Source organism: Dermacentor variabilis, chromosome 6 (assembly GCF_050947875.1).
Source record: "Dermacentor variabilis isolate Ectoservices chromosome 6, ASM5094787v1, whole genome shotgun sequence".
Taxonomy (NCBI): Eukaryota; Metazoa; Arthropoda; class Arachnida; order Ixodida; family Ixodidae; genus Dermacentor; species Dermacentor variabilis.
Genome location: NC_134573.1, coordinates 148,272,530 through 148,300,414, shown reverse-complemented (window position 1 = coordinate 148,300,414; position 27,885 = coordinate 148,272,530). Strand labels below are relative to the sequence as shown.

Sequence of the window (27,885 nt, the reverse complement as noted above, 5' to 3'; positions counted from 1 at the left end):
GGGTTAGCACTGCCCGCAAGTGTGTCATATGCTCCGACCAGGATGCGGAGAATATCGCTACGTCGTCTAGATACGGTAAAGCGAATTCTTGCTGTCCCCGCAACACTTTATCCATGAGACTTGAAAAACAGTATGGCGCGTTCTTCAAACCAAAACTCAACACTTTAGGACGGAATGTTCCCATTGGTGAAATGAACGCCGCATACCTACTAGGCTCTTCTGTAAGTGGAACCTGCCAATAACCCCTGACAAGATCTAGGGTGGAAATAAACTGAGCGCTACTAACTTTCTCAAGGCGCTCCTCGATGTTAGGGATCGGATAAATTTGATCCTTAGTGATGGAATTAAGCCTGCGGTAGTCGACGCAAGGACGAGGTTCCTTGCCCGGTACCTCAACTAAAATCAAAGGGGAGGTATAATCACTCTCACCTGCCTCAATAACACCGAGCTGTAGCATTTTCTTTACCTCAGCCTCCATAATATCGCTCTGGCGGGGTGACACCCGATACGCCTTGGATCGTACTGGCTCTGTGGAGGTAAGTTCTATATCATGAGTAAGTACAGAAGTCCTACCAGGCCTCTCAGAGAACAGACCTTGAAACTCTTGTAATAGCTGGTGTAGTTCGGTTTTCTGCTCAGGCGACAGCGGTGCTTTACTGATAAGGTCACTAATGACTTGACCGGTGTCTTCCCTGTTCGTCACTGAGCCTAGTCCCGGAAGCTCGACCGGAAGCTCTTCAGGAACGTTTACCATCATGCACACCACTGCTTCCCTTTGTCTATAAGGTTTGAGCAGATTACAGTGGTAAACTTGCTGTGCTTTCCGCTTTCCTGGCAGACTTACCACGTAGTTAACGTCCGACAGTTTCTGAACAATTCGCGCTGGGCCCTCCCACTGCACGTCTAGTTTGTTGTTTAGCGATGTGCGCAATATCATGACCTCATCGCCAACCTCAAAACGACGGGCCCTGGCTGTCCGATCATAATAAACCTTGGCCCTCTGCTGGGCCTTTGTCATTGCTTCACCTGACAACTCCTGTGCCCTTCTTAAGCGTTCGAGGAGCTTAAGCACGTACTCCACCACGACTGGGTCGTCGCCCCTACCTTCCCATGATTCTCGAAGCATGCGAAGCGGAGATCGAAGCGAGCGACCGTACACCAGTTCAGCTGGCGAAAACCCCGTAGCCGCATGCGGCGCGGTCCTTAAAGCAAACATCACCCCAGGCAGACACAGCTCCCAGTCAGTTTGATGTTCAAAACACAAGGCTCTCAACACGCGCTTCATGACGGAGTGGAGCTTCTCAACGGAATTCGACTGTGGGTGGTACACTGAGCTGTGTAGCAGCTTTACCCCACACCTTTCGAGAAAAGTTGTCGTCAAAGCGCTAGTAAACACTGTGCCCTGATCTGATTGAATTTCTGCAGGAAAACCAACTCGCGCAAATATGGACAGTAGTGCATTGACTATCTCAACTGAGCTGAGTTCTTTAAGCGGCACTGCTTCAGGGAACTTTGTCGCTGGGCAGATCACAGTCAAAATGTGTCTGTACCCCGTGGCTGTTACCGGCAGAGGTCCCACTGTATCAATAACGAGCCGTCTAAAAGGCTCCGTAATGATAGGTACCAACTTCAACGGCGCCCTCGATTTGTCCCCTGGTTTGCCCACCCGCTGACAAGTGTCACATGTCCTCACGAAATGGTCTGCGTCCCGAAAACACCCTGGCCAATAGTACTCTTGCAAGAGACGGTCCTTAGTTTTCTTAACTCCTAGGTGTCCGGACCACGAACCCCCATGTGACAAGCGCAACAGATCCTGACGATAGCATTGAGGCACGACCAGCTGATCGAACTCCACTCCTCGGCGGTCTAGATACTTCCGGTACAGGACTCCACCTCTTTCCACAAAACGCGCAGTTTTCCTGGCGATACCTTCTTTGACATTGCAGCGCACGTTTTCCAGGCTGCCATCCTTTTTTTGCTCGGCTATCAAAGCCGTCCGGCTGACTTTTAGCAACCTATCAAGTCCGTCTGACGTAGGCGCGATGAGCAAATCAGTAGATAGCTCTTCTAACTTTCCCGAATCGGGATTTTCCTCTCCAGTATCTGGCGCCTTCAACGCTACAGACTCAATTTTATTCTGTTCGGGCGTGCTCTGAATATCAGCTTGCTGCGCCTCCGACCCTTTTTCGTTGTTTGATAACGTCGGCCCCGCAACTACCGCCTTTGCAGCGAGCTCCCGAACCTTCGATCTGGTTAAGGCCTGAACACTAGCTTCACCAAACAAAAGCCCCTTCTCGCGCAGGAGGTGATCGGACCTGTTTGAAAATAGGTACGGGTACTGGGGTGGCAGCATAGATGACACTGCCGCCTCCGTCTCAAGCGCTCCGAAAGGTCCTTCAATAAGCACCTTTGCTACTGGCAGACACACGCTATGAGCTTCCACGGCTTGCTTGATCCACGCGCACTCGCCCGTGAACATATGGGGTTCTACGTAAGATGGGTGAACTACATCCATCGTAGCTGCGGAATCGCGAAGCACTCGGCACTCTTTCCCGTTCACGAGGAGGTCTCGCATGTAAGGCTCGAGAAGCTTCATGTTCTCGTCAGTGCTGCCTAGTGAAAAAAACACAACTTTTGGTGTTGTTTCCGGACACTGCGCCGAAAAGTGACCCGGCTTCTGGCACGTATAACAAACGCCCGCTCGCCTCATCTCGAACCGCTTTCTGCGTTCGGCTTCGGCTGCCGTCTCTTTACGTTTGGTCGGATTGCTTTCACTCGCATCCGCACTACGCGTGTCCCCCTTAAATCTCATGGGTGTGAACTTCGGCCTCTCAAAATTCGAGCCAAATTCACCCTTTTGACCGTCCTTAGCTCCGCGAGCCCGACGCGTCACACACTCCTCGGCTAGCTCAGCGGCTTTAGCCACCGTACAAACGTCTGGCCTATCCAAGACCCAGTATCGCACGTTCTCCGGTAACCGACTATAAAACTGTTCTAGCCCGAAGCACTGCAGAACTTTATCGTGGTCACCAAACGCTTTCTCTTCTTTGAGCCACTCCTGCATGTTCGACATAAGCCTATACGCAAACTCTGTATATGACTCACTTTTGCCTTTCTCATTTTCCCGAAACTTCCGACGGAACGCCTCCGCAGACAGCCGGTACTTTTTTAGCAGACTTGATTTTACTTTGTCGAAATCCTCTGCCTCCTCTCTATCCAAGCGAGCGACTACGTCGGCCGCCTCGCCGGGTAACAAAGTGAGCAAGCGCTGTGGCCACGTTTCCCGAGAGAACCCCTGCTTCTCGCACGTTCGCTCAAAGTTAACCAGGAACAAACCAATGTCCTCTCCAAGCTTAAACGGCCGCATTAGGTCAGTCATTTTGAACAATACGCGTTCTCCTGCACCGTGTGCCTGACTTCCATTACGAGCGCGTTCCATCTCTACCTCGAGACGCTTCATTTCCAAAGCGTGTTCGCGCTCTTCTTTTTCTTTCTGTTCTTTACGTTCACGCTCTTGTTTCTCTTTTTGCTCTTTAAGTTCGCGCTCATATTTCTCTTTTTGCTCTTTAAGTTCGCGCTCATGTTTCTCTTTTTGCTCTTTACTCAATAGTCTCAAGGCATTCCGACAGCTCGTCATCCTCAGCCTCTAACTCAAGAATAGCCTTTAGCAGTTCAGGTTTTCTTAGTTTGTCTGAGACATCCAGACCCAACTCTCTTGCAAGCTCCAACAATTTCGGTTTGCGCAACGACTTCAAATCCATGGCTGCTCTGAATGCTGCTTTCTCTACTGCTTACTATTGTCTTGCCGCAAACTAACCCGGCAGCAACGACAATCACAATTACCAGCTCTGTTTCTGACACTAACAAAAGCCTGGCAAAGCTCAGAAGAAGAAAGTCCCGCACTCACCAAACCTCGCAGGCAGGAATTCCGCGCAGTCGTTCCGCTGCAGGCAACCAGTCGTCACACAGGGCTCGTTGCACTGCTCCCGGATCGTCGTTGAGCTGCTCAGCATACAGTCAACTGCATCTCTTTGCTGCTGGCCTCCGTTGTGGCGATCTCACCGCTGGCAGACAGTTGTCTGAAGTCGTAGGCGATCTCACCGCTGCCAACCAGATGTTTAGATCCGACTGCTGGTACGATCTGTTGGGAACTCGGCGCTGACGCCCGAGGTTGTACCTGGGTCGCAAGCCCCAAGGGTAGCGTTGGCCTGGCGGCCTGGGGTACAACTGGAAGCATCCGGAGGTCCCGGCAAAGCATGAGTCGACTGGTAACAACGAAACAACTTGTTTATTTTAACATCGCAAAGAGTTGGCGGTCAGGTTTGACCGAAGTAGAGAGACGGGAGAGCACTTCACTCAACAGAAGAAATCGGAGCCCTCCTCTGGCGTCCGGGGGCAGCTGTTTTTATACTCTCGCAGTTGAGGGCAAGAAGGAACCCCTCAAAAGACGAGCACGTGAATGTACAATGGGCTAATGGTGACGCACACTGTCGTAGCGATGCCGTAGCACCATGTCGTGGCGCTGCGCAAGATCTCGTAGCAACTGGTCGTGGCGCTGCGCAGCACACTGTCGTGGCGCTGCGCAGCACACTGTCGTGGCGCTGCCGGTCGGACACAATGACTGTAACGAGAAGATGGTCCCTGCTTTGGCTTCGCCTGTTTCGGGCACAATGACTGGAACGAGATCCCTGCTTTGGCATCGCCTGTTTCGGGCCCAATAACTGGAATGAGATCCCTGCTTTGGCATCGCCTGTTTCGGGCACAATGACTGGAACGAAATCCCTAGGCGGTCGCATCGCCGCAGACGCGCCTGGAAACACCTGGCGATGAGTGTTGCGGTGACGACGATCGGGCCAAAATGTCCGCCGCCCCGCCGCCGTCGCGCCGGCAAAACCACGTGTCGCAGGCGAAACGCAACAATGAGTAAAAGGGGACGGGTTCACAACGTCAGCTGGTATACTAACACACAGGCAGTGCTTGTCAACTACATTGCTGGGAACGATAATTTCAAATTTTTATTACTATGTTTAATGTTATTTTGATTATACCCTACCCAGGCACTGATGTCGACCGGTAATGCCTGTTTCTTAGTAGACCAGTTGATGTTCAGCGCCCACGTTGTTCTTGTATATGTATAATGATACATTATATACGTATGTGTGTTATACATATATGTACATACCTGTGTGATTGATGGGTGACCGTAATACACAGTGCTTTCAGCGCTGCATGGTGCCCGTAGGTACACTTTCTGTGTGCTTGCGATGTATTCATGTGTGTGAAGTGCTTATTAACATTGCTTTCAGTGCGCAGCGCATGTCGCTAGTGAGAAACTATCATCTCCTTGGCCTGCGGTGTGCGACACTCGAGGAATGTTTATACCCCAGTGGCTGTGCATCTAAACGTGATCAGGCCCATCGCGCCCTACTAACCTTTATAGAGTTAACTAACTTAGGTTCACGTTTGTAGCATGAACATTCAACATCCTGTAGTAGCGTGACCTTCAGTGACCGTCCCTACTGTGTGTGATCTGTACTGTGCCCTAACGCTTCTTCCTTTGATGGGAGGTGGCGGGTTCAAACACCTTGTAGTGTATATTGTGAACCGACTACTGGCGAAACGGTGATTGCGTGCAGCCATAATTGCAGTCTCATCGTGGAGCGCACAATTAGCCGCATAGCGAACTAGCCATGGATGTGATTGATAATTGTGGAGGCTGTTCGACGCGGCGTCACTTTAATTCCGGCTGCAGAGTCGAAACTCGGCAGAACAACGTGCGTAGTGTACTGTGTTCTACTTTAGTCTTTAGATTCGTGCTGTTGCTCTTCCTTTCCTCTTTCCTCCCCTCCTTCCTATCTTCCATTTCTGTGTTGCTGTCACCTCCCTTCAGAAGAGTAGGCAGGCGTTGTGCCCCTTCCGGTGGCAGTTGCCAGCCTGCTCCTCGCTTTCCCTTTCCTGTTAACTGTGTATATGTGTTCAAAACAAATAATAATAATTGTCTTCTAGTGTTTCCTTTCTTTTTCGCCTAAGTACGAACTTTGTGATTTCAGGAAAGCCAGCTGTAACGTAGCCTATTGTTTACATCTAAAATAGAAAAAAAAAGAATAGAATGCTCAGCGCCAGCCCTGTCTTCCTCACATTGTGGCTTTTCAGTATTTAGCTCCGTAATTATGTCAAAATACAAACGTCAGGTCTTCCCGCGCTTCACACTACACATGTCGGTGTCTTCACAGGTGCCGCTATACAACCAGACCTCAGTTTTCTCTTCTTAACCTTCATATTTCCACTTTCCAACTCTCTCTCTCTCTCTCTCATTCTCTGGCCAGTGGCCACTGACAGCCGCGCGCAGTGCCAGCCCGGCCAATTTCAACTGGTTCTTCTTTTCTACACCCCCCCACCCTCCCCCTGCCATTCGCCTCCTCTTTACGTGAGCGGCGTTCATTACGAATTTCGTTCGTTGCGCTCGTTTCCGGTGGTGGCGCTGCCCGTCGTTTGCCGGCGACGATAAGCTACAGGGAGTAGTAGTATCGCGTTCCTAAAGAGACTGTATACGAGCTTGGCACGAAGATGGCTGCGGCGGCGAAGGGCGCTCGGCGCCGATGAGGACCCGTCCGGCGAGGCAAACTGGTCCCGACTAATTGAATACTCAGAGGTATTTCTGCGGGGCAAGTTAATAGCGGGCTAAGGGAGGGAGGAGGGAGGGGAAGTCGCGTTTTCGAACGACGATCCAGCGGGCTTTCGTCTTTACCTTGCAGAAAAGAAAAAAAAAACATAAAAAAAATAAAAAATGACAGTAATACAGTGAGTGCGCTGCTTTGCTTTGCAGATGTGCCGTCGATAAAACGAGTCCACGCCTTGCAACTGTCAGCAAATGAAAAAGGCTGGATTCTTTCTCAAATGAAAACTGTTTATTATCTGCAGAGCGTCGGCGTGAAGCGTGTTGCTGCCTTCCTCGGCCGCGTCTCTCGTGCGTCTCCCCGTGCCGTCTCTCCGGCTCGGCTGACCTCCGGCTCCTCTCTCTCGCCTCGCTCGAACCCCCGTGTCTACTCGTGGGTCTCTTCTTACAGTCCCAGGAACTATAGCAGGGCATCGGTGCGATGAGTCTTTCCTCGTGTTTACTCAAGGGTCTCTTGCGGGGAGCAAAGTACCATGCGGGGCGTCTCGTGATCTACGGGATTGCGGCGGTGGAGCACGCTGCCTGACAGGTCGGCGTAAAATGCGTGACGGCTAAGTTATGAGAGTGCGCGCCGCTCACACGGCCCACCCAAAATTTGCGACTGTCCTCAGGCGCACGTGTCCGTCGATGTCAATTCCTCTGTGTCCAAGGCGCGTTCTGTCATGCTTGTTCAGAGATCGACTTGCCTGTTCGATGACCCGTTCTCTTCCTTCTTGCGTTTGGGTCAGTATCGCTCCGAGTCCGGTTTGTGATGCGTCGACGTGTACTTGCGTTGGGCAGTCTGAACGGAAGTTTGCCAGTAGCGGAGGATTCTTAAGCGCTCTCTTGATTTCGTTCACGATTTCCTGGTGTGCTCCCGTCCAGATGAATGGCACATCCTTCAGGACCAGTTGACGCAGTGGGTGTGTGAGTTTCGAAAACTCTGGTATGAACTTGCGGTAATGGTTAGCAAATTCCAGAAACGAATACAACTTCTTGGCGCTTCTCTCAGGCTCAAGCTTGTCCACGGCTGCGACTCTCGCCTCGTTTAGGGTTCGACCGTCTGCGGAGATAACGTAGCCCAGAAATGAGACTCGGTCTCGGACAAACTGACACTTCCTGATGTCCATCTTCAAACCGTTGATGATGACCCTACTCAGCGCCTCGTCGAGCAATGACAGCGCTTCAGTGACTGAAGCTGCTCCCTGTCCGACGTCGTCCATGTAAGTGGATGTTCCCTTCAAGCCATCAAACGTGTTGCGCATTATTTGCTGCATGGTCTGCGGAGCTTTGCAAAATCCAAAGGTCATTCGTAGGTATTCGTATTTTCCGTCTGGCGTCACGAACGCGGTCTTGTGAATGTCGTCAGGTTTCACTCGCACTGTGAGAAAGGCCGACTTCACATCCAAGACAGTGAAGCACTTCGAACCGTCCCTCATGATGTCGTCAATTACATCTTCCATGATTGGCATCGGGTAGGGTGGATTGATGGTTTTCTCGTTCAATTTTCTGTAGTCGTGGACCATTCGTTTGGGCGTGGTGGGGTGATGTGGTTGATCCACTGCAATGGTAGGCGCGCTGTACTGGCTCTGGCTCGGTCGGATGATCCCCTTAGCTAGGTAGTCATTGACCTGTTCTCTCATAAACTGGCGGTCCGCGGGGCAGGATCTGTACGGCGTTGACGCGACGGGAATATCGTCACTGAGATCGATGCTGTGCTCAGCGTGAGCGCATAGCCCCAGCGCGTCCTTCCTCGTGGTGAACGCTTTATGTTGACGATGAAGAATTGAGCGCAGCTCATCTCGTTCGTCGGCGTTTGCGTCGCGGGACATTTTGGATACTGCTACTTCGATCTGATTGGTGTAATCTTCGTCAGGACCGGGGTCCTTCGTCTTTAGCTGTACGAAGCCGATATCGCTCGCCGGTTCGTCTAGGACCCTGCGATTGCTAAATGCTGTTATTAGGGTCTCTCCGACGCGATGCGCACTGTGTGCGCTTGGTGCGTGACCCGACGGCTCACTCACCGATGGCTGAACGGGGACGAGGGTGACGTCGTTAGTGGGGTGGAACGTGACGTCAACATTCGCAGCGCGGCGCCAGTCCGAACCAAGAATCAGGTCCATGGCACCTGGCAAGGGCGCGATCACTACCTCCTCGAGTCGCACGGTCGATGTTCCGATGGTCACGTTCAGAGTCGCCACTCTCGCCGGTCTGATGCACCGGTCGAGAACTTCTATCGTTTCGTGAGACGTCCAGGGTCGGGGATGAACCTCAGGGCCCACGGAGCTCTCGCCGAGGACGGAGACGTTGGAGCCGCTGTCTATGCAGACTCTGACCGGTCGGCTCTCAACGAAGCCCTTCACGATGGGTAGGGTGCCGCCCGTCGATTGCAGGAAGCAATTGGCTTGCCTGGAGGTTGTGCCGGCGTTGCTTGCGTCATATCTGGCTTCTCGGCGTCGTTCCGCGTGGATTGTGGCCTCCGTCTTGGGTCTGGTGCACTCCCTCGACAAATGTCCCATATTGCCGCAGTTAAAGCAGGCTCGTGCTCGCGCAGCTCGAACTGGTTCTCGGTGTTCGCGTCGTATTGACTGAGCGCTCGGCCCGGGGCGTCCGTCGTCAGCTGCCGCTCTGTTCTCGTAGCTGTTCCTCGTTTGGTTTCGTTGGCTCTGTTGTACAGCTTGAGATTGTCGGAACTGCGCTGTTTGCGTCGTTATTGCTTTACGCCGCCTGGTGTCGAGCAGCGCTGCGCGGTCTATCAAATCAATGACGCTGCTGCAGGGCTGCGCAGCCAGAGGAATCGCCCAGGTGTCGTCTTCGATCCCGCTAAGTATCAGCGAAATTCTCTCTTCATTCGCGAGCGGGTACGGAGACTTGTCCAGTAGAGCATTTTTAGAGTACATGTACTCCACTAGGGTCTCCGAATTGCGCAGTTTTCGTGAAGCCTGCAGCTCCAAGAACTCCTGCATTGTTAGCTTCCGGTCGAAACGAGAAGCAAGTGCTTCCTTCCAAAGGTCCCATGTTTCACAAGCAATACCGTAAGAGCTGTGCCAGTCCCTCGCCGCACCTTGCAGCCGGGTTGCTGCCGTTGCGAGCGTCAGTGATGGGGACCAGTGGGCCAGCGCAGCAATGCGTTCCACCTGCGTAATCCACGTTTGGACATTTCGTTGTACATCACCGTCGTACTCGGGGATGGCGGACGCGGTATCGTTTGTAGACTGAATCAGCACGGGCGGAGCTGGCGCGGACATTCTCGACAACGCTTCCGTCATCTGCAGCTGCGCGCGTGCGAACATGGCCACGATTTCAGTCATGCTTGGCGTATCTTCTGTAGCTGTGGCGGTGGTGCTCTCCGGTGATGGCTGTGGAGGTGCGCCACGGTTGACTTCTGCCGGCCGTCGGTTCACTGCCGTAGCGGGGGCGTGGATCCCGTCGAAACGTTGGGAGCCCGTTTCGTCCCCAGCTTGCGCCTGCGTTGGCTTCGGTGCCCCCGTTGTGTCACTCGTAGCGTGTGACCCGCGTTGCTGGGTTAGAAGCCGTCGCAGTTGGTCAACCTCGGCACGCAGACTCTCGATCGTAGCCGGCGCCTTTGAGTCCGCCTTTTCGTGGTCGTCGCCGTCAGCTTCGGTCTGGCTGGTCGTTGAGTCGGAGGACGTGTCCAGCAAGGCCTGGAAGCGAGTGTTGTCGTCTTGGAGACGGGTCACGAGATCGTCCTTGCGGCCGCTGCACGGAAGTCCACGCATTCTCAGCTTGTCAGTCAGCTGTTGCTTTTTCAAGGCGCTGAGAACGTGGCGGACAGTTGATTTCACCGGTGAATAGATGAATGTCGACTCCGAGCTCACCGATGGCGTTCTGCTGGGCTCCGTGGTGGCCGCTCGTTCTTCGTTCGGGAAAGACGCGTCTGCAGATCCTGTCGGCTGCGCCATGTCAGCAAATGAAAAAGGCTGGATTCTTTCTCAAATGAAAACTGTTTATTATCTGCAGAGCGTCGGCGTGAAGCGTGTTGCTGCCTTCCTCGGCCGCGTCTCTCGTGCGTCTCCCCGTGCCGTCTCTCCGGCTCGGCTGACCTCCGGCTCCTCTCTCTCGCCTCGCTCGAACCCCCGTGTCTACTCGTGGGTCTCTTCTTACAGTCCCAGGAACTATAGCAGGGCATCAATGCGATGAGTCTTTCCTCGTGTTTACTCAAGGGTCTCTTGCGGGGAGCAAAGTACCATGCGGGGCGTCTCGTGATCTACGGGATTGCGGCGGTGGAGCACGCTGCCTGACAGGTCGGCGTAAAATGCGTGACGGCTAAGTTATGAGAGTGCGCGCCGCTCACACAACGTATTCGTCGCAGGAGAAACACAGTAGCTGTCATGCAGTGGCAGCGATTTCCGGTCTCGTGAGGGTGAGGAAAGTAAGATGGCAGCACTAACTATACAGCGCGAAGGGTCGTCACAAGAAAGTGGGTGCACAAATTCTAGTCCACACGCTTGATTTGGCGTGCCGGGATTTGAAGCTTTGTGCGCATCGTAGACGATTTGGCATTCATTTATTTTATATTATTGTTCTGCAGCATTCCTTGCAGGTAATTATAGTCTTTTAGCGAAAATACGTGGCTCATACTCAATATTATGAATTGGGGAAGGAATGAATGGATTATTCTATGTTAGAATCATAAATGAACTTTCAGAACCGATATATGCAGTGAATGTTGTGGCAAGGCTGAGTTTACTTGTAGAAATGAGAATAATAACAAACGTGGCAAACAATAACCATTAAATGAAAAGTACGCAATAAAAAGGAAAGAGATGCAAATTTAACAGGGCAGTCGGTTGGACCCAATAATCAAAACCGGACGGCAGAGTGAGCGTCCCTGTGACTGTATCTCAAAAGCAAGGCCCGAAAGAAAAGAATAACAGGACCAAGCCTTTGAAGAGGTAGGTACAAGATTATTTTTTCTTGAAACAGCGAGCTAAGTTGTGATAAGATAAAGTGTTCAATTATTTGTTGAACTATATAGAGCATTTACAACAGTTTCCTGAACTATAGAACAAAAAAGCTTCGTTCTCGTTCTTGTGGCAATTCACAACTGGCCATTATGAATTTGCAAGAGAGGGAAGTATTATTTACCATGACAAGTAGGAGCGATTATATATCAAGAAAGTTTATACTGTGCAAGATATGGCATCGGGAAAGAGTCCCATATAACTGAAACCCATTCCGCAGAAGTTTAACCGGCCATTGAACTTTTTTAATACACATCTGACCTAGTACATCGAAATGAAGCTAATTTCCCAAAATAGAGAGACCAATTCCATGCGATGGTTTTTGAAGCGACTTTGTTTCCTTACCCGCGAATGACATTTTCGATGATTTCGTCTTTGCGTCGATGATTGCGTTTTTCTTTTCTAATCTATTTTTTTTCATCCTAGGCTGGGTGTATGAGTGACTTAACGTTCGCCGTCAATAAGCTGTAACAACAGCAACATCATATAGGTGTCTCAATTAGACAAATGAGAATACGTAGGAGATTTGCTTTGCTTTGTTAGTTTACGAAAGCGTTGAATGTCAGCTATTGGATTACTTTACCCAGGCAAACCCTGATTATGAAATGCTCTGTGTACGTGCAAACAATAACGTGTTTTCAGTTTGTTATCGTCCACTAAATGGTGATATTGCAAAGTTTCTTGATTTTTATGATCAATTCCTTTCATATATGGCAGAAAATAAGTATACATTAATTGCTGGGCGAGACTTTAATATTGACGTCAGTTCTACAAGCTCTGTTAGCCGTGACTTTAATACTATCATACTGTCTAATGGTTTCATAAATACAATTAACATACCCACGAGAGTGGCACTTGAATGCGAGTCAGTCCTAGATCTTTTTATTACATACGTGTCTGAGAATAATATTAGGTCAGGTGTTTTGTCATGTTGTATCAGTGACCACCTTCCAATATTTTTATGTGCGGAGCTATTGACACAAAGTAGAGCAAAGCCTCGAATAATTAAGTTTCAGTTAATTACACCTGTGGCGCTCAGTGCATTTCGTAACTGTCTATTGCAGGCAGGTTGGAACGATGTAAGAAAATCTCTTGACGCAAACAATGCTTACGATAAATTTATTGCAATTTTCAAGCGATTATATCATTTGAATTTTCCGTTAAAAGAGCGCAGATTAAATTGTAAAGCACGAAAACCATGGATAACGCCGGAGATGCGTCATCAAATCAAAACAAGAGATAAACTTTACCAAACATTCTTACATACTCATTTACCGGAGGACTGGCTGGCCTTCAAGTCTTATCGTAACAAACTTACAAAACGCTTGCGATCCGCGAGAACTCAGTATCAATCCACATATCTTGAAGTTCCTGGCAACCGTTCTGACGTAGTGTGGTCTAGATTAAACACACTCCTTCATCGCGGCCATTGTACCGCCCCTGTTTCCAAACTAGAAGCAGACGGTATTGATATGGATGGATCAAATTTGGCTGACGCATTTAATAATTTTTTCACAGGTATGATAACGACCGGAACCCCGGCTGATGCGTGCGAATACGTAAGTGCTCACAACGCTCAGTCATTGTACTTGTGTCCTGTCACCGCCCACAAAGTCTTATCAATAATAAAAAGTATAAAAAATAGCGCCAGTTGTGATATCGACGGAATTTAAATACGTCCTGTCAAAGACGTGTCTGATGTTATCGCGCCGATTTTAGCCGATATCGTTAACATTTGTTTAACTAACTCTGTCTTTCCTTTAAATATGCAAATAGCAAAAGTGACCGTGCTTTACAAAAAAGGTGACCGAAATAACTTTGGCAATTATAGACCCTGTTGCGTTTCGCCTGCGACACGTGGTTTTGCCGGCGCGACTGCGGCGGGGCGGCAGACATTTTGGCCCGATCGTCGTCGCCGCAACACTCATCGCCAGGTGTTTCCAGGCGCGACTGCGGCGATGCGACCGCCTAGGGATCATCCTCGCATTCCAGTCATTGTGCCCGAAACAGGCGATGCCAAAGCAGGGATCTCATTCCAGTTATTGGGCCCGAAACAGGCGATGCCAAAGCAGGGATCTCGTTCCAGTCATTGTGCCCGAAACAGGCGATGCCAAAGCAGGGATCTCATTCCAGTTATTGGGCCCGAAACAGGCGATGCCAAAGCAGGGATCTCGTTCCAGTCATTGTGCCCGAAACAGGCGATGCCAAAGCAGGGACCATCCTCTCATTACAGTCATTGTGTCCGACCGGCAGCGCCACGACAGGGTGCTACGAGATCGTGCTCGACATGGTGCTACGGCATCGCTACGACAGTGTGCGTCACCATTAGCCCATTGTACATTCACGTGCTCGTCTTTTGAGGGGTTCCTTCTTGCCCTCAACTGCGAGAGTATAAAAACAGCTGCCCCCGGACGCCAAAGGGAGGGCTCCGATTTCTTCTGTTGAGTGAAGTGCTCTCCCGTCTCTCTACTTCGGTCAAACCTGACCGCCAACTCTTTGCGATGTTAAAATAAACAAGTTGTTTCGTTGTTACCAGTCGACTCATGCTTTGCCGGGACCTTCGGATGCTTCCAGTTGTACCCCAGGCCGCCAGGCCAACGCTACCCTTGGGGCTTGCGACCCAGGTACAACCACGGGCGTCAGCGCCGAGTTCCCAACAGATCGTACCAGCAGTCAGATCCAAACATCTGGTTGGCAGCGGTGAGATCGCCTACGACTTCAAACAACTGTCTGCCAGCGGTGAGATCGCGACAACGGAGGCCAGCAGCGAAGAGATGCAGTTGACGGTATGCTGAGCAGCTCAACGACGATCCGGGAGCAGTGCAACGAGCCCTGTGTGACGACTGGTTGCCTGCAGCGGAACGACTGCGCGGAATTCCTGCCTGCGAGGTTTGGTGAGTGCGGGACTTTCTTCTTCTGAGCTTTGCCAGGCTTTTGTTAGTGTTAGAAACAGAGCTGGTAATTGTGGTTGTCGTTGCTGCCGGGTTAGTTTGCGGCAAGACAATAGTAAGCAGTAGAGAAAGCAGCATTCAGAGCAGCCATGGATTTGAAGTCGTTGCGCAAACCGAAATTGTTGGAGCTTGCAAGAGAGTTGGGTCTGGATGTCTCAGACAAACTAAGAAAACCTGAACTGCTAAAGGCTATTCTTGAGTTAGAGGCTGAGGATGACGAGCTGTCGGAATGCCTTGAGACTATTGAGGAGAGGTCAAAAAGACAGGAGCGCGAACTTAAAGAGCAAAAAGAAAAAGAAGAGCGTGAACGTAAAGAACAGAAAGAAAAAGAAGAGCGTGAACGTAAAGAACAGAAAGAAAAAGAAGAGCGTGAACGTAAAGAACAGAAAGAGCGAGAGCAACAAGAGAAAAAAGAAGAGCGCGAACACGCTTTGGAAATGAAGCGTCTCGAGGTAGAGATGGAACGCGCTCGTAATGGAAGTCAGGCACACGGTGCAGGAGAACGCGTATTGTTCAAAATGACGGACCTGATGCGGCCGTTTAAGCTTGGAGAGGACATTGGTTTGTTCCTGGTTAACTTTGAGCGAACGTGCGAGAAGCAGGGGTTCTCTCGGGAAACGTGGCCACAGCGCTTGCTCACTTTGTTACCCGGCGAGGCGGCCGACGTAGTCGCTCGCTTGGATAGAGAGGAGGCAGAGGATTTCGACACAGTGAAATCGAGTCTTCTAAAAAAGTACCGGCTGTCTGCGGAGGCGTTCCGTCGGAAGTTTCGGGAAAATGAGAAAGGCAGAAGTGAGTCATATACAGAGTTTGCGTATAGGCTTATGTCGAACATGCAGGAGTGGCTCAAAGAAGAGAAAGCGTTTGGTGACCACGATAAAGTTCTGCAGTGCTTCGGGCTAGAACAGTTTTATAGTCGGTTACCTGAGAACGTGCGATACTGGGTCTTGGATAGGCCAGACGTTTGTACGGTGGCTAGAGCCGCTGAGCTAGCCGAGGAGTTTGTGACGCGTCGAGCTCGCGGAGCTAAGGACGGTCAAAAGGGTGAATTTGGCTCGAAGTTTGAGAGGCCGAAGTTCACACCCATGAGAGCAAAGGGGGACACGCGTAGTGCGGATGCGAGCGAAAGCAGTCCGACCAAACGTAAAGAGACGGCGGCAGCCAAACGCAGAAAGCGGTTCGAGATGAGGCGAGCGCGCTTGTGTTATACGTGCCAGAAGCCGGGTCACTTTTCGGCGCAGTGTCCGGAAACAACACCAAAAGTTGTTTTTTTTTCAATAGGCAGCACTGACGAGAACATGAAGCTTCTCGAGCCTTACATGCGAGACCTCCTCGTGAACGGGAAAGAGTGCCGAGTGCTTCGCGACTCCGCAGCTACGATGGATGTAGTTCACCCGTCTTACGTAGAACCCCATATGTTCACGGGCGAGTGCGCATGGATCAAGCAAGCCGTGGAAGCTCATAGCGTGTGTCTGCCGGTAGCAAAAGTGCTTATTGAAGGACCTTTCGGAGCGCTTGAGACAGAGGCGGCAGTGTCATCTATGCTGCCACCCCAGTACCCGTACCTATTTTCAAACAGGTCCGATCACCTCCTGCGCGAGAAGGGGCTTTTGTTTGGTGAAGCTAGTGTTCAGGCCTTAACCAGATCGAAGGTTCGGGAGCTCGCTGCAAAGGCGGTAGTTGCGGGGCCGACGTTATCAAACAACGAAAAAGGGTCAGAGGCGCAGCAAGCTGATATTCAGAGCACGCCCGAACTGAATAAACTTGAGTCTGTAACGTTAAAGGCACCAGATACTGGAGAGGAAACGCCCGACGCGGGAAAGTTAGAAGAGCTATCTACTGATTTGCTCATCGCGCCTACGTCAGACGGACTTGATAGGTTGCTAAAAGTCAGCCGGTCGGCTTTGATAGCCGAGCAAAAAAAGGATGGCAGCCTGGAAAACGTGCGCTGCAATGTCAAAGAAGGTATCGCCAGGAAAACTGCGCGTTTTGTGGAAAGGGGTGGAGTCCTGTACCGGAAGTATCTAGACCGAAGAGGAGTGGAGTTCGATCAGCTGGTCGTGCCTCAATGCTATCGTCAGGATCTGTTGCGCTTGTCACATGGGGGTTCGTGGTCCGGACACCTAGGAGTTAAGAAAACTAAGGACCGTCTCTTGCAAGAGTACTATTGGCCAGGGTGTTTTCGGGACGCAGACCATTTCGTGAGGACATGTGACACTTGTCAGCGGGTGGGCAAACCAGGGGACAAATCAAGGGCGCCGTTGAAATTGGTACCTATCATTACGGAGCCTTTTAGACGGCTCGTTATTGATACTGTGGGACCTCTGCCGGTAACAGCCACGGGGTACAGACACATTTTGACTGTGATCTGCCCAGCGACAAAGTTCCCTGAAGCAGTGCCGCTTAAAGAACTCAGCTCAGTTGAGATAGTCAATGCACTACTGTCCATATTTGCGCGAGTTGGTTTTCCTGCGGAAATCCAATCAGATCAGGGCACAGTGTTTACTAGCGCTTTGACGACAACTTTTCTCGAAAGGTGTGGGGTAAAGCTGCTACACAGCTCAGTGTACCACCCACAGTCGAATTCCGTTGAGAAGCTCCACTCCGTCATGAAGCGCGTGTTGAGAGCATTGTGTTTTGAACATCGAACTGACTGGGAGCTGTGTCTGCCTGGGGTGATGTTTGCTTTAAGGACCGCGCCGCATGCGGCTACGGGGTTTTCGCCAGCTGAACTGGTGTACGGTCGCTCGCTTCGATCTCCGCTTCGCATGCTTCGAGAATCGTGGGAAGGTAGGGGCGACGACCCAGTCGTGGTGGAGTACGTGCTTAAGCTCCTCGAACGCTTAAGAAGGGCACAGGAGTTGTCAGGTGAAGCAATGGCAAAGGCCCAGCAGAGGGCCAAGGTTTATTATGATCGGACAGCCAGGGCCCGTCGTTTTGAGGTTGGCGATGAGGTCATGATATTGCGCACATCGCTAAACAACAAACTAGACGTGCAGTGGGAGGGCCCAGCGCGAATTGTTCAGAAACTGTCGGACGTTAACTACGTGGTAAGTCTGCCAGGAAAGCGGAAAGCACAGCAAGTTTACCACTGTAATCTGCTCAAACCTTATAGACAACGGGAAGCAGTGGTGTGCATGATGATAAACGTTCCTGAAGAGCTTCCAGTCGAGCTTCCGGGACTAGGCTCAGTGACGAACAGGGAAGACACCGGTCAAGTCATTGGTGACCTTATCAGTAAAGCACCGCTGTCGCCCGAGCAGAAAACCGAACTACACCAGCTATTACAAGAGTTTCAAGGTCTGTTCTCTGAGAGGCCTGGTAGGACTTCTGTACTTACTCATGATATAGAACTTACCTCCACAGAGCCAGTACGATCCAAGGCGTATCGGGTGTCACCCCGCCAGAGCGATATTATGGAGGCTGAGGTAAAGAAAATGCTACAGCTCGGTGTTATTGAGGCAGGTGAGAGTGATTATACCTCCCCTTTGATTTTAGTTGAGGTACCGGGCAAGGAACCTCGTCCTTGCGTCGACTACCGCAGGCTTAATTCCATCACTAAGGATCAAATTTATCCGATCCCTAACATCGAGGAGCGCCTTGAGAAAGTTAGTAGCGCTCAGTTTATTTCCACCCTAGATCTTGTCAGGGGTTATTGGCAGGTTCCACTTACAGAAGAGGCTAGTAGGTATGCGGCGTTCATTTCACCAATGGGAACATTCCGTCCTAAAGTGTTGAGTTTTGGTTTGAAGAACGCGCCATACTGTTTTTCAAGCCTCATGGATAAAGTGTTGCGGGGACAGCAAGAATTCGCTTTACCGTATCTAGACGACGTAGCGATATTCTCCGCATCCTGGTCTGAGCATATGGCACACTTGCGGGCAGTGCTAACCCGCCTGCGCGAAGCGGGCTTGACAGTAAAGGCTCCTAAGTGCCAGTTAGCACAGGCCGAGGTTGTCTACCTCGGTCACGTGATTGGTCAGGGTCGTCGCCGCCCCTCTGAAATAAAAGTGGCCGCTGTGCGAGACTTTCCGCAACCGCGCACCAAGACCGATATTCGGTCGTTCTTAGGTGTCGCCGGCTACTATCAGAGGTACATCCCTAGGTACTCTGATATCGCGGCTCCCCTGACGGATGCTCTAAGAAAGACAGAGCCTCAAACAGTCGTCTGGGACGAGACCAAGGAAAGAGCTTTTAGCGCCCTAAAGAGTGCCCTAACAAGCCAGCCTGTGCTACGATCGCCAGACTATACAAAAGGGTTCATTGTTCAGTGCGATGCTAGTGAGCGAGGCATGGGCGTTGTACTGTGCCAACGGGAAAATGGAGAAGTGGAACACCCCGTCCTGTATGCTAGTCGTAAGCTGACCAGTCGTGAGCAGGCGTATAGCGCCACCGAGAAAGAGTGTGCATGTCTCGTGTGGGCCGTTCAGAAATTGTCATGCTATCTAGCCGGCTCGAGGTTTATCATTGAGACGGATCACTGCCCTCTCCAATGGCTGCAGACCATCTCTCCCAAAAATGGCCGCCTCCTGCGCTGGAGCCTCGCTTTACAACAATATTCCTTTGAGGTGCGTTACAAAAAGGGGAGTCTCAACGGTAACGCCGATGGCTTAAGTCGAAGCCCCTAACGTAGGAATCAGCCTCAAAATTGTTTGTTACTGATGTTTTTCTTCCTGAGGCAGGATTTTTTTTTAACATATTGCTTTTGTTTAGTGTTTCAAAGTGATGATATGCTTTCTAGTGCAATTTTTCAATTTGTGGACGCGTTCTGAGTGATGCTAGACTACTGTAAGGAACTAGGCAGTGGTATAAAAAGGGGAAAGAGCCTGGCAGGGCTTAGTGAGGGTTGTGCCGTGCTTGCTGACTGAGCGGTTGAGTTTCAGCGTAGTTCTAACGCTTGCCGGGAACGAGAACAAAAATGTGAACTCTCCCGAAGTCACTTTGCAGTGTCCCGTGCGAACCTGAACGAGAGAACGAGGCCTTCTCTGTGCGCTGCGCTCAAGAAACGTCAAGGGACGCCCGACTTCGGTTATGAGCATCATCGAGCGACATCCCTCCGGACAGCGGATGCAGTCCCCTGTCCATCGGGATCTCCTTCCCCCGGCGGGGCGGTCTGTTGCGTTTCGCCTGCGACACGTGGTTTTGCCGGCGCGACTGCGGCGGGGCGGCAGACATTTTGGCCCGATCGTCGTCGCCGCAACACTCATCGCCAGGTGTTTCCAGGCGCGACTGCGGCGATGCGACCGCCTAGGGATCATCCTCGCATTCCAGTCATTGTGCCCGAAACAGGCGATGCCAAAGCAGGGATCTCATTCCAGTTATTGGGCCCGAAACAGGCGATGCCAAAGCAGGGATCTCGTTCCAGTCATTGTGCCCGAAACAGGCGATGCCAAAGCAGGGATCTCATTCCAGTTATTGGGCCCGAAACAGGCGATGCCAAAGCAGGGATCTCGTTCCAGTCATTGTGCCCGAAACAGGCGATGCCAAAGCAGGGACCATCCTCTCATTACAGTCATTGTGTCCGACCGGCAGCGCCACGACAGGGTGCTACGAGATCGTGCTCGACATGGTGCTACGGCATCGCTACGACAGTGTGCGTCACCATTAGCCCATTGTACATTCACGTGCTCGTCTTTTGAGGGGTTCCTTCTTGCCCTCAACTGCGAGAGTATAAAAACAGCTGCCCCCGGACGCCAAAGGGAGGGCTCCGATTTCTTCTGTTGAGTGAAGTGCTCTCCCGTCTCTCTACTTCGGTCAAACCTGACCGCCAACTCTTTGCGATGTTAAAATAAACAAGTTGTTTCGTTGTTACCAGTCGACTCATGCTTTGCCGGGACCTTCGGATGCTTCCAGTTGTACCCCAGGCCGCCAGGCCAACGCTACCCTTGGGGCTTGCGACCCAGGTACAACCACGGGCGTCAGCGCCGAGTTCCCAACAGATCGTACCAGCAGTCAGATCCAAACAACCCGTGCCTATCTCGCCTGTGTTCTCAAAGGCCTTCGGAAAAATTCTGCACACTCGATTTCCAAGTTTCATTGATAAATATTATTTATTTACACCTAATCAATTTGGTTTACGGAAAAATAAATCAGTTGAACTGGCACTCCTGGAGCAAAAAGAGTATATTCTTAAACAATTTGAAAATAAGGCGCTCGTTCTCGATATTTTTATTGATTTTTCAAAGGCCTTTGATTTAGTAAACCATAAAATATTGTTAAAGAAATTGCATTGCCATGGTATTCGTGGACAAGCCCTAACGCTTATTGACCCTTATTTATCGAACAGACAGCAGGTCGTTCAGATGAGCGACTCCGGAGTGAAACCTTTGCTGTGTGGAGTGCCACAGGGCAGTATTCTAGGCCCACTATTATTTAATATCTATATTAATGACATTGTAAATATTAATTGCGAGGCGAAATACATAATATATGCTGATGATACCAGCATACTTTTTCAGGGCATGATATTCATGAGCTTATCAGAACTTGTAATCACACAATGAAAACGCTAGAGAGATGGTCAGCGGCAAATGCTAAGCGTATTAACGAAAATAAAACAAAAGCTGTTATATTCCGACCAAAAGATAAAATTATTCCACCTCATGAAGACATAGTACTGAGTACTCACACTATTGAAATAGTTGACCATTTTATATGTCTGGGCATATTTTTTTCCGCGAATATGAGTTGGGATTACCACGTAAGACATGTTCTGCAAAAATTAGCTCAGGTGACAGGTGTAATTGATCAGCTTCGATACTTACTTCCAAAAGGAATCAAGCTTCTACTCTATCATTCGCTCTTTAGCTCTCGTCTAAATTATTGCCAACTAGTATGGGGTACAACGACGGTCGCAAATCTAAATCAAATATACTTGGTTCAGAAAAAATGTATTAGGCATATTTTCAATGAACCTTTTGCGGCATCTGCTAATGTTTTATTCTGCACTTCAGGAATAGTTAAAATACACCAGACATACAATTATACGTTAAGCAGAAAATTCAAATTAGAAACTTGTAAGAACATAACAAATTTGCGTGTTCTGGCCAATTTAAGAATTAGGCATTTAAATTATCCCACGCGTCATGGAGAAAATAGGGAAATAGACACAGTACGATTAAACACCGGAAAACAGCGCTTGTCTTACACTCTTCCATCCATCTTCAATCACTATGACTTTAACAATTTTGACTTATTTGATTGTTCATATCAGGATATCCGCAAGTTATACACAGTGATGTATAGCTCTGATATTTCTACTACTTAACACTGGTTATACTACAAACTTTGTCTCGTTTATCAAATCCATAACCGTATCGGATTGTGTCATCTGGTTGTATGTAACTATTTATAACAAATTGATTTCTATATTGTTTTTTCCTGTACATTCAGTGTATTTATTCTACACATTTGTAATTTGATAGCATTTCAGATATTCATTATTCCAAGAAACTGTTTTGTATTTATTTTTTGACGACTGTAAAAACTGCCATCTGTATTACCTTAGCATTTCCTTTACTTAGTGTGTGCCCTATACTACTACGCTGTCTGTTAAGTTTCAATTTTTGATTTATCTTACGGTAGTGCTGTTACCGCTCCGAAATTTTTCCATGGTGCTGTGGCCTAGTCAAGCTGTTCTGAAAAACAGCTTTTTGTCACAGTCCTTCTTTCTGTATCATTGACAGAATGAAAATAAAACATTGATTGATTGATGATACACGTATGCTTTCAGCCACCGCTTGGAACCTTCCCAACACAGTTCCAAAGCAAAGAATTTTCTTATTTGGTTTGAAAAGTTCAGTGCAGTTCAAGCCTTCAATTAAGGATGAATACAGGAACACATGACCGAACGCCAAATAAGTGTATACTGTTACATTAATCCGCCAAAACACTGCTTTTTTTGTAGAGGAAAAAATGTTTATTTAGAGAAAATTGCAGATATAGTTAAGGCAAAGTTCTTTCTTAATTTCGCATTTGAAACACGACGCACAGGATGACATGGCGACGCCACGAATTTCATGATGTCTGTTTGATTTATTTAGAAATAGTTCCATTTCGCTTAACATAGTAGCTGATTTTCGCAAGTTATTGGCTACCTCTTGGACGTGAAAAGCCCCCTAAATCCTCAATGTTTTTTGATGGCATCGAGCTCTTTCTTTTTTTGAAGTAATAAACTATTGTGACCACACCAAGCTGAAGACGTCAATATCTTTTGCTACACGGGAAGTTGGTCCGAGAATTTTGATGTGGCGTCGCTATCAGTCTTTCGTTTTTTGTGATATAGTGGTGGATGGGATGGATGGATAAAACTTTATTCGATCTATTTGAATGTGGTTGGGCTCCTAGACGTCCGGGAGCCCCCTGGCCGACATCTCTAGGTAAGCACGGTCCACCAGCCAGAGCTGGTCATCCGAGCAAGTCGCCCGAAGAGCGGCCTCCCACGAGGAAAAGGAAGGGTTGGGAATAGACTCTACAACCATGGGCGTGGGGCAGCTCCACAGACAGTGGAAAAGATCTGCCCGGGGCGCTCGGCAGGTGGTACATTGTGGATTATGGAGAGCAGGGTGAAATAAATGTGCCAGATAGGGAGAAATAAATGCTTTGGTCTGGATCTGGCGCCAGATTGAACTCTGATGGGCGGTAAGGGAATTGTGAGGGGGAGGTAAATCTCGTCTGCCATCCCTGTAATGCGTGGTAATCTGGTGGTAGGTGCAGATTCCCTCTCTTGGCTTTTCCATGGGGTTGGGTGAGTGGTCGTCCAGGGTCCGGAGGGAAAGACCTCGGACATGCGCATTAACGCGCTCGTTCCCGGGGACACACTCATACACAGGTACCCACGTGATAGTCACCTGGTGGGGAAGCGAAGGAATGTTTTGCACAATGTGTGTGACCGTCTTAGGTGCTACGCCTTGAAGGGAGTAACGGTATGTACTTTGGGAATCAGTGGAGATTTCTGTAATGGTAGAATCCGCAGCCGCATGCGCCACTGCTAGGGCTAATGCGACCCCCTCAGCCACATCGGTGCGCGCCGTTTTAATCGTGGCAGAGCTGTTAATGCGTCCGTCCTCCGTCATGGCAGCGGCCGTGACCGTTCCTTTGAACGGACCGTACAGGCTAAACATTTTAACACCTTTGTGCATGTATAAAGGATGCTTGTGTCCCATGGGTATGGCGCTTTTATTCTCAAGAGGTAAGATCTCGAGTTGTTGGTGGACACAAGTGAAGTTTTAATTCTTGGCGACTTCTTGTGGCAAGTAAAAACATGATGATGCAGCTACTTCGGACGACACGAAAACTGCGCGAAATTAGCTTTAATAGCTATCGATGTCAAGTTCGCGCGTAGGATGTTTCGGCGAGCCCCACATGGTTAGAGTTATTTTTTTTTAAACATTGCTTCTGTCATCGCTGCCATGGTTTGAGCTCGCTGGCATGCACAATAGTTTATTCTCTCTTTCTCTTCTTTAAGAACAAGGTCTTCTTTGGCGAGTTCAGATCGAAGAATAGGGGTTCTGGAGATTTAGTTATCTAACCACTTTCGTCTCATGAATCATGTACAAATTGAGGCCTTCTAGGGCCCGCATAGGACAACGAAAAAGGCGTCGACATGAAGCTTGGAACGAAAAAGATGCGCCAAATTATAGCGCTGAGCTACTACGTACGGAGTTATTGAAATGAAGCAAAAAAAAAAAAAGAGGAGGAATGAGGAGAGGCTAAAAAATCATTTTTGCTTTCCGACCCCGATGCGCTCGTTTAAGCTGCTCGCACCTAAAACCCGAACCGCGAGTGTAGCTTTACTCGGCAACAATGTGAACCGATCCCAAAGGCATACTGAAGTTTGAACAGAAAGAAAGTAAAGTAAATAAGAGTAAAGTAAACGAAGAAAGGAAGGAAAACAAGAGGGGAAAGGCCGAGAGGTTAACCAGATTAAGTGTCCGATTGACTACTCTGCCCAGGGGGACGGGGTAAAGGGCAGAAAAGGTAAGAAAACAAAAGAAGATTAAGAAATTATATAAAAAAGGAAAGCATTAGTTCACACGTTCTATAGTTCTTCAACGAGTAGCGTTTCCTTTAAAAAGCACACCAGCGCTTTCAAAGCAGTTTGTGCCGACGTCGGCGGGGTTTCTGGATTCTGCCTTCCGTAAGGGGACTGTCGTCAATCCTGCCGGGCGTGGTGCTGAGGACTTGTCTTTGTGCACTGAAACGACGACAATCACACAGAAGGTGCGTTATCGTCTCTTCGCACCCACAAAATCCACAATCTGGACTTGTGGCCATTCCAATGAGGTAAGAGTACGCATCTGTAAAAGCTACTTCAAGTCATAAGCGACAGATGAGAGTTACCTCCCGTCGTGGTAAGCCATGTGGAATACGAAGCCTCAGATCAGGATTCAGGGAACAAAGGCGCTGATTTTTAAAGCCTGCCGAATTCCATTGGGCCAAGGTAAGCTCGCGAGCAAGCGCACGGAGCTTTCCCGCTGCGTCTGTCCTTGACAGCGGCATAGCAACGCAATCAGCACTGGTATGTGAAGATCGAGCGGCTGTGTTTGCTTGCTCGTTTCCAAGGATGCCACGATGACTTCGAAACCATTGAAATACGATGTCGTGTCCTGTCTCAACTGCCCCATGGTAAATTTCCCGTGTGTCCGCGAAAAGACGCTCGTAGCGTCCACGGCGTATATAATGCAGAAAGCAAACTCTGGAGGGCGGCCTCGGAATTGTAGAAGATAGACTTTTTCCGGGGTGTTTCCTGATCGATCCATTGAACTGCTGCGCGCAGAGCTGCAAGTTCAACAGCCGTCGTTGATGTCAAGTGCAATGTTCTTAATGTTATCACTGTAGATTTTGCTGGGGCAAATACTGCAGCTACTGAAATGGAGTGCATGACCGACACAACGGTGTAAACAAGTAAGCGGTCACTGTGGGCCTCATATAATAGAAATAATACTCACCTCAATGCTGCAGACGACATTTATGCTTTCTTCTTGATGTCTGGAATGGTAAGGCATACTCTAGGTGAATGCAGAGACCACAGTGGCAGCGAAGGCTATGCTTCTGTGTCGTAATTCGATGGTAGTGATGCTCCGTGAGTATAGTCACGAGACGGCTGAAGCTCGTATGCGGCCTAGTTGTTGGCAGGCAAGCAAGATGGTGAAATGGTGCCCTTGTGACATCTCTAATGTGCACTGTTAGAGCGTCGACTGCAGTGTATGTTTTTATAGGGTGGTCAGGCGCTATGGCGACTCTGGCTGCTGTGGATGCACACATAGGGAAGCCGAGGCTCGTCCGTAGAACTTGGGCTTGTATATGCTTTGGTGTGTGCGAAGATTCGTTTTACTGGTGCTTCCCAGCACGGGCAGGATGTATCTTAGGAAGCTCATAAATAATGCGTGGTGCAGCTGCAGCACCGATTGTACGGATGCTTTCCGGCGACTAATTTGAATACATGAGCTATTGCAGTAAACCTTTTTCATATATGAAATGTGTGGCGTCCAAGACAAATCACGGTCGATGATGACTCCAAGAAAACAATGCTTGGTTTCGTAAGCAATTCCTTGCTCATATATGCGGACGTGTCACGCCGGACGCCCAGATGCAGATATCATCTGCATAGACGGATATCTTGAGCGTCCTTGGCAATGATCTAACAAGGCCCAACAGTGCTACGTTGCAGAACGTGGGGCTTAACACTCCGCCTTGCGGCACACTATTGCTGTTTAGATGGTGGGATGTCATGCCATCCTCTGTAAGCACGAAGAAGGATCTGTCCTCCAAATAGCTGTGAACCCAGCGCAGTGCATGGCCGCCAATTTCCACATCGGTCAAAGCATTTAGGATTGCTTGGTGTGCTGCATTATCATATGCGCCTTTGACACCAATAAACATCGCCACCGTTAGTAGTTTCATGCTCTTTTGTTGTTGAATGAATGTTACCAAATCAATACATTATTCATGGATGATTAACTACGCCGGAAGCGCGCCACTGCATTCGGATATACCTCATTATGCTCTAACTACCATTCAAGGCGCGTCAACAGCATCATTTCCATTAGTTTCCCAGCGTAACTAGCAAGAGCGATGGGACGGGACGATGCCAAGTCTAATGGAGATTTAGAACTCTTAAGTAAAGGTACTAGGCGGCTGACCTTCCACTCACAAGGAATCAATCCTTCGTGCTAGGATTCGTTGTATTGCTTCAAGAGTACACTGCGGGCTTTTTTTGCCAAGGTTTCCAAGTGCCTTGTATGTGATCCCGCCAGGCCCGGGCGATGATGATTTCCTACAAGTCACCAGCGCAGCTTTTAGCTCCTCCGTGGAGAACATGAGATCCATGCGGGAGTCCTGGGAGGGCGAAACATAGCGTGATGTTGATACAGGCAGTGACAGCAAGCCAGCAATTCTTGCGCAGAAGCTCTCAGCAACGTCGATGTCACGTCGTCATTGATGCAGGAAAAGAGACTTAAAAGAGTGGCGCTGTTGCGGAGACGATTGTAGGTCACGCAGAGTTCTCCATATATGTGACAGAGGCTTACGAGGATACAATGACTCGCAAAATGATTTCCACATTTGAGATCGCAAAGTATCAATGCGGCGCTGGATTTTCTTTTGGATCCGCCTCGCCTCCCTCAGATCCTGAATACATTTGGTGCGCCTGTATCTTCTTTCTGCTCGTCGGCACTAAAGCAGAGGGTAATCTGCCGTAGGTTAAGTTAGGCGACTCAACAGCTGTTGACGCCGAAGAATAAAAGACGAGGTCTTCTTTTCGCTCCCGAATAACAACCATGGGAAAACAAGCATGGAACAAACCACATGGTACACTAATGCGCCTCGGAAGATCTTGTGTTTCTTCGACGTCAACCGCTATTTACTCGCGTTTCTTTCTCTTGTTTTTTTTTATGTATCAGCGCAGTCGATACAGGACGATAGCCTATTCGCGAGTGAGTCCTTCCCTCACCAGTAAGGTCCACGCGGCAGTTCGCGGAACATCCGAAGATAGTCGTGTATTGCGTCCTTTGCGCTTTGCAGGTTCTTAAGAGCTGTCAGTGCTGACCAGTAAAAGGCTCGATCAGTATCGGAAGGTTGCCACCAGAAATTGCAACGACGACGTCGTTGATTGCGCCAGTCACCTCTTTGTTGAACTGGATGTGGACTCGGATCCCCTGCCACCGCGGTCCATGGAGTTGCACAGAGCTTTCAGAACGACCGCTTGTTCAACATCAATGACCAGCACATTCCTGCGGGTGTTCACTCGTAGGTCCTTTATTATGTTCGCCAAAGGGGCGACGGCTTCTTTCAA

General features: G+C 49.5%; 1 protein-coding gene across 1 annotated transcript; it reads right to left on the bottom strand.

Annotated features, from left to right (window-relative positions):
• Positions 1-7,251: 7,251 nt before the first annotated feature.
• LOC142586319 (uncharacterized) lies at positions 7,252-10,578 on the bottom strand. The gene has a single exon (XM_075697565.1). It carries the CDS (start codon positions 10,576-10,578, stop codon positions 7,252-7,254), a length of 3,327 nt encoding a protein of 1,108 aa, XP_075553680.1.
• Between the last annotated feature and the right edge of the window lie 17,307 nt (positions 10,579-27,885).

Bases quoted from the DNA above. Each gene is read 5' to 3' on its own strand.
- LOC142586319 (XM_075697565.1), bottom strand. From the start codon at position 10,578: ATGGCGCAGCCGACAGGATCTGCAGACGCGTCTTTCCCGAACGAAGAA.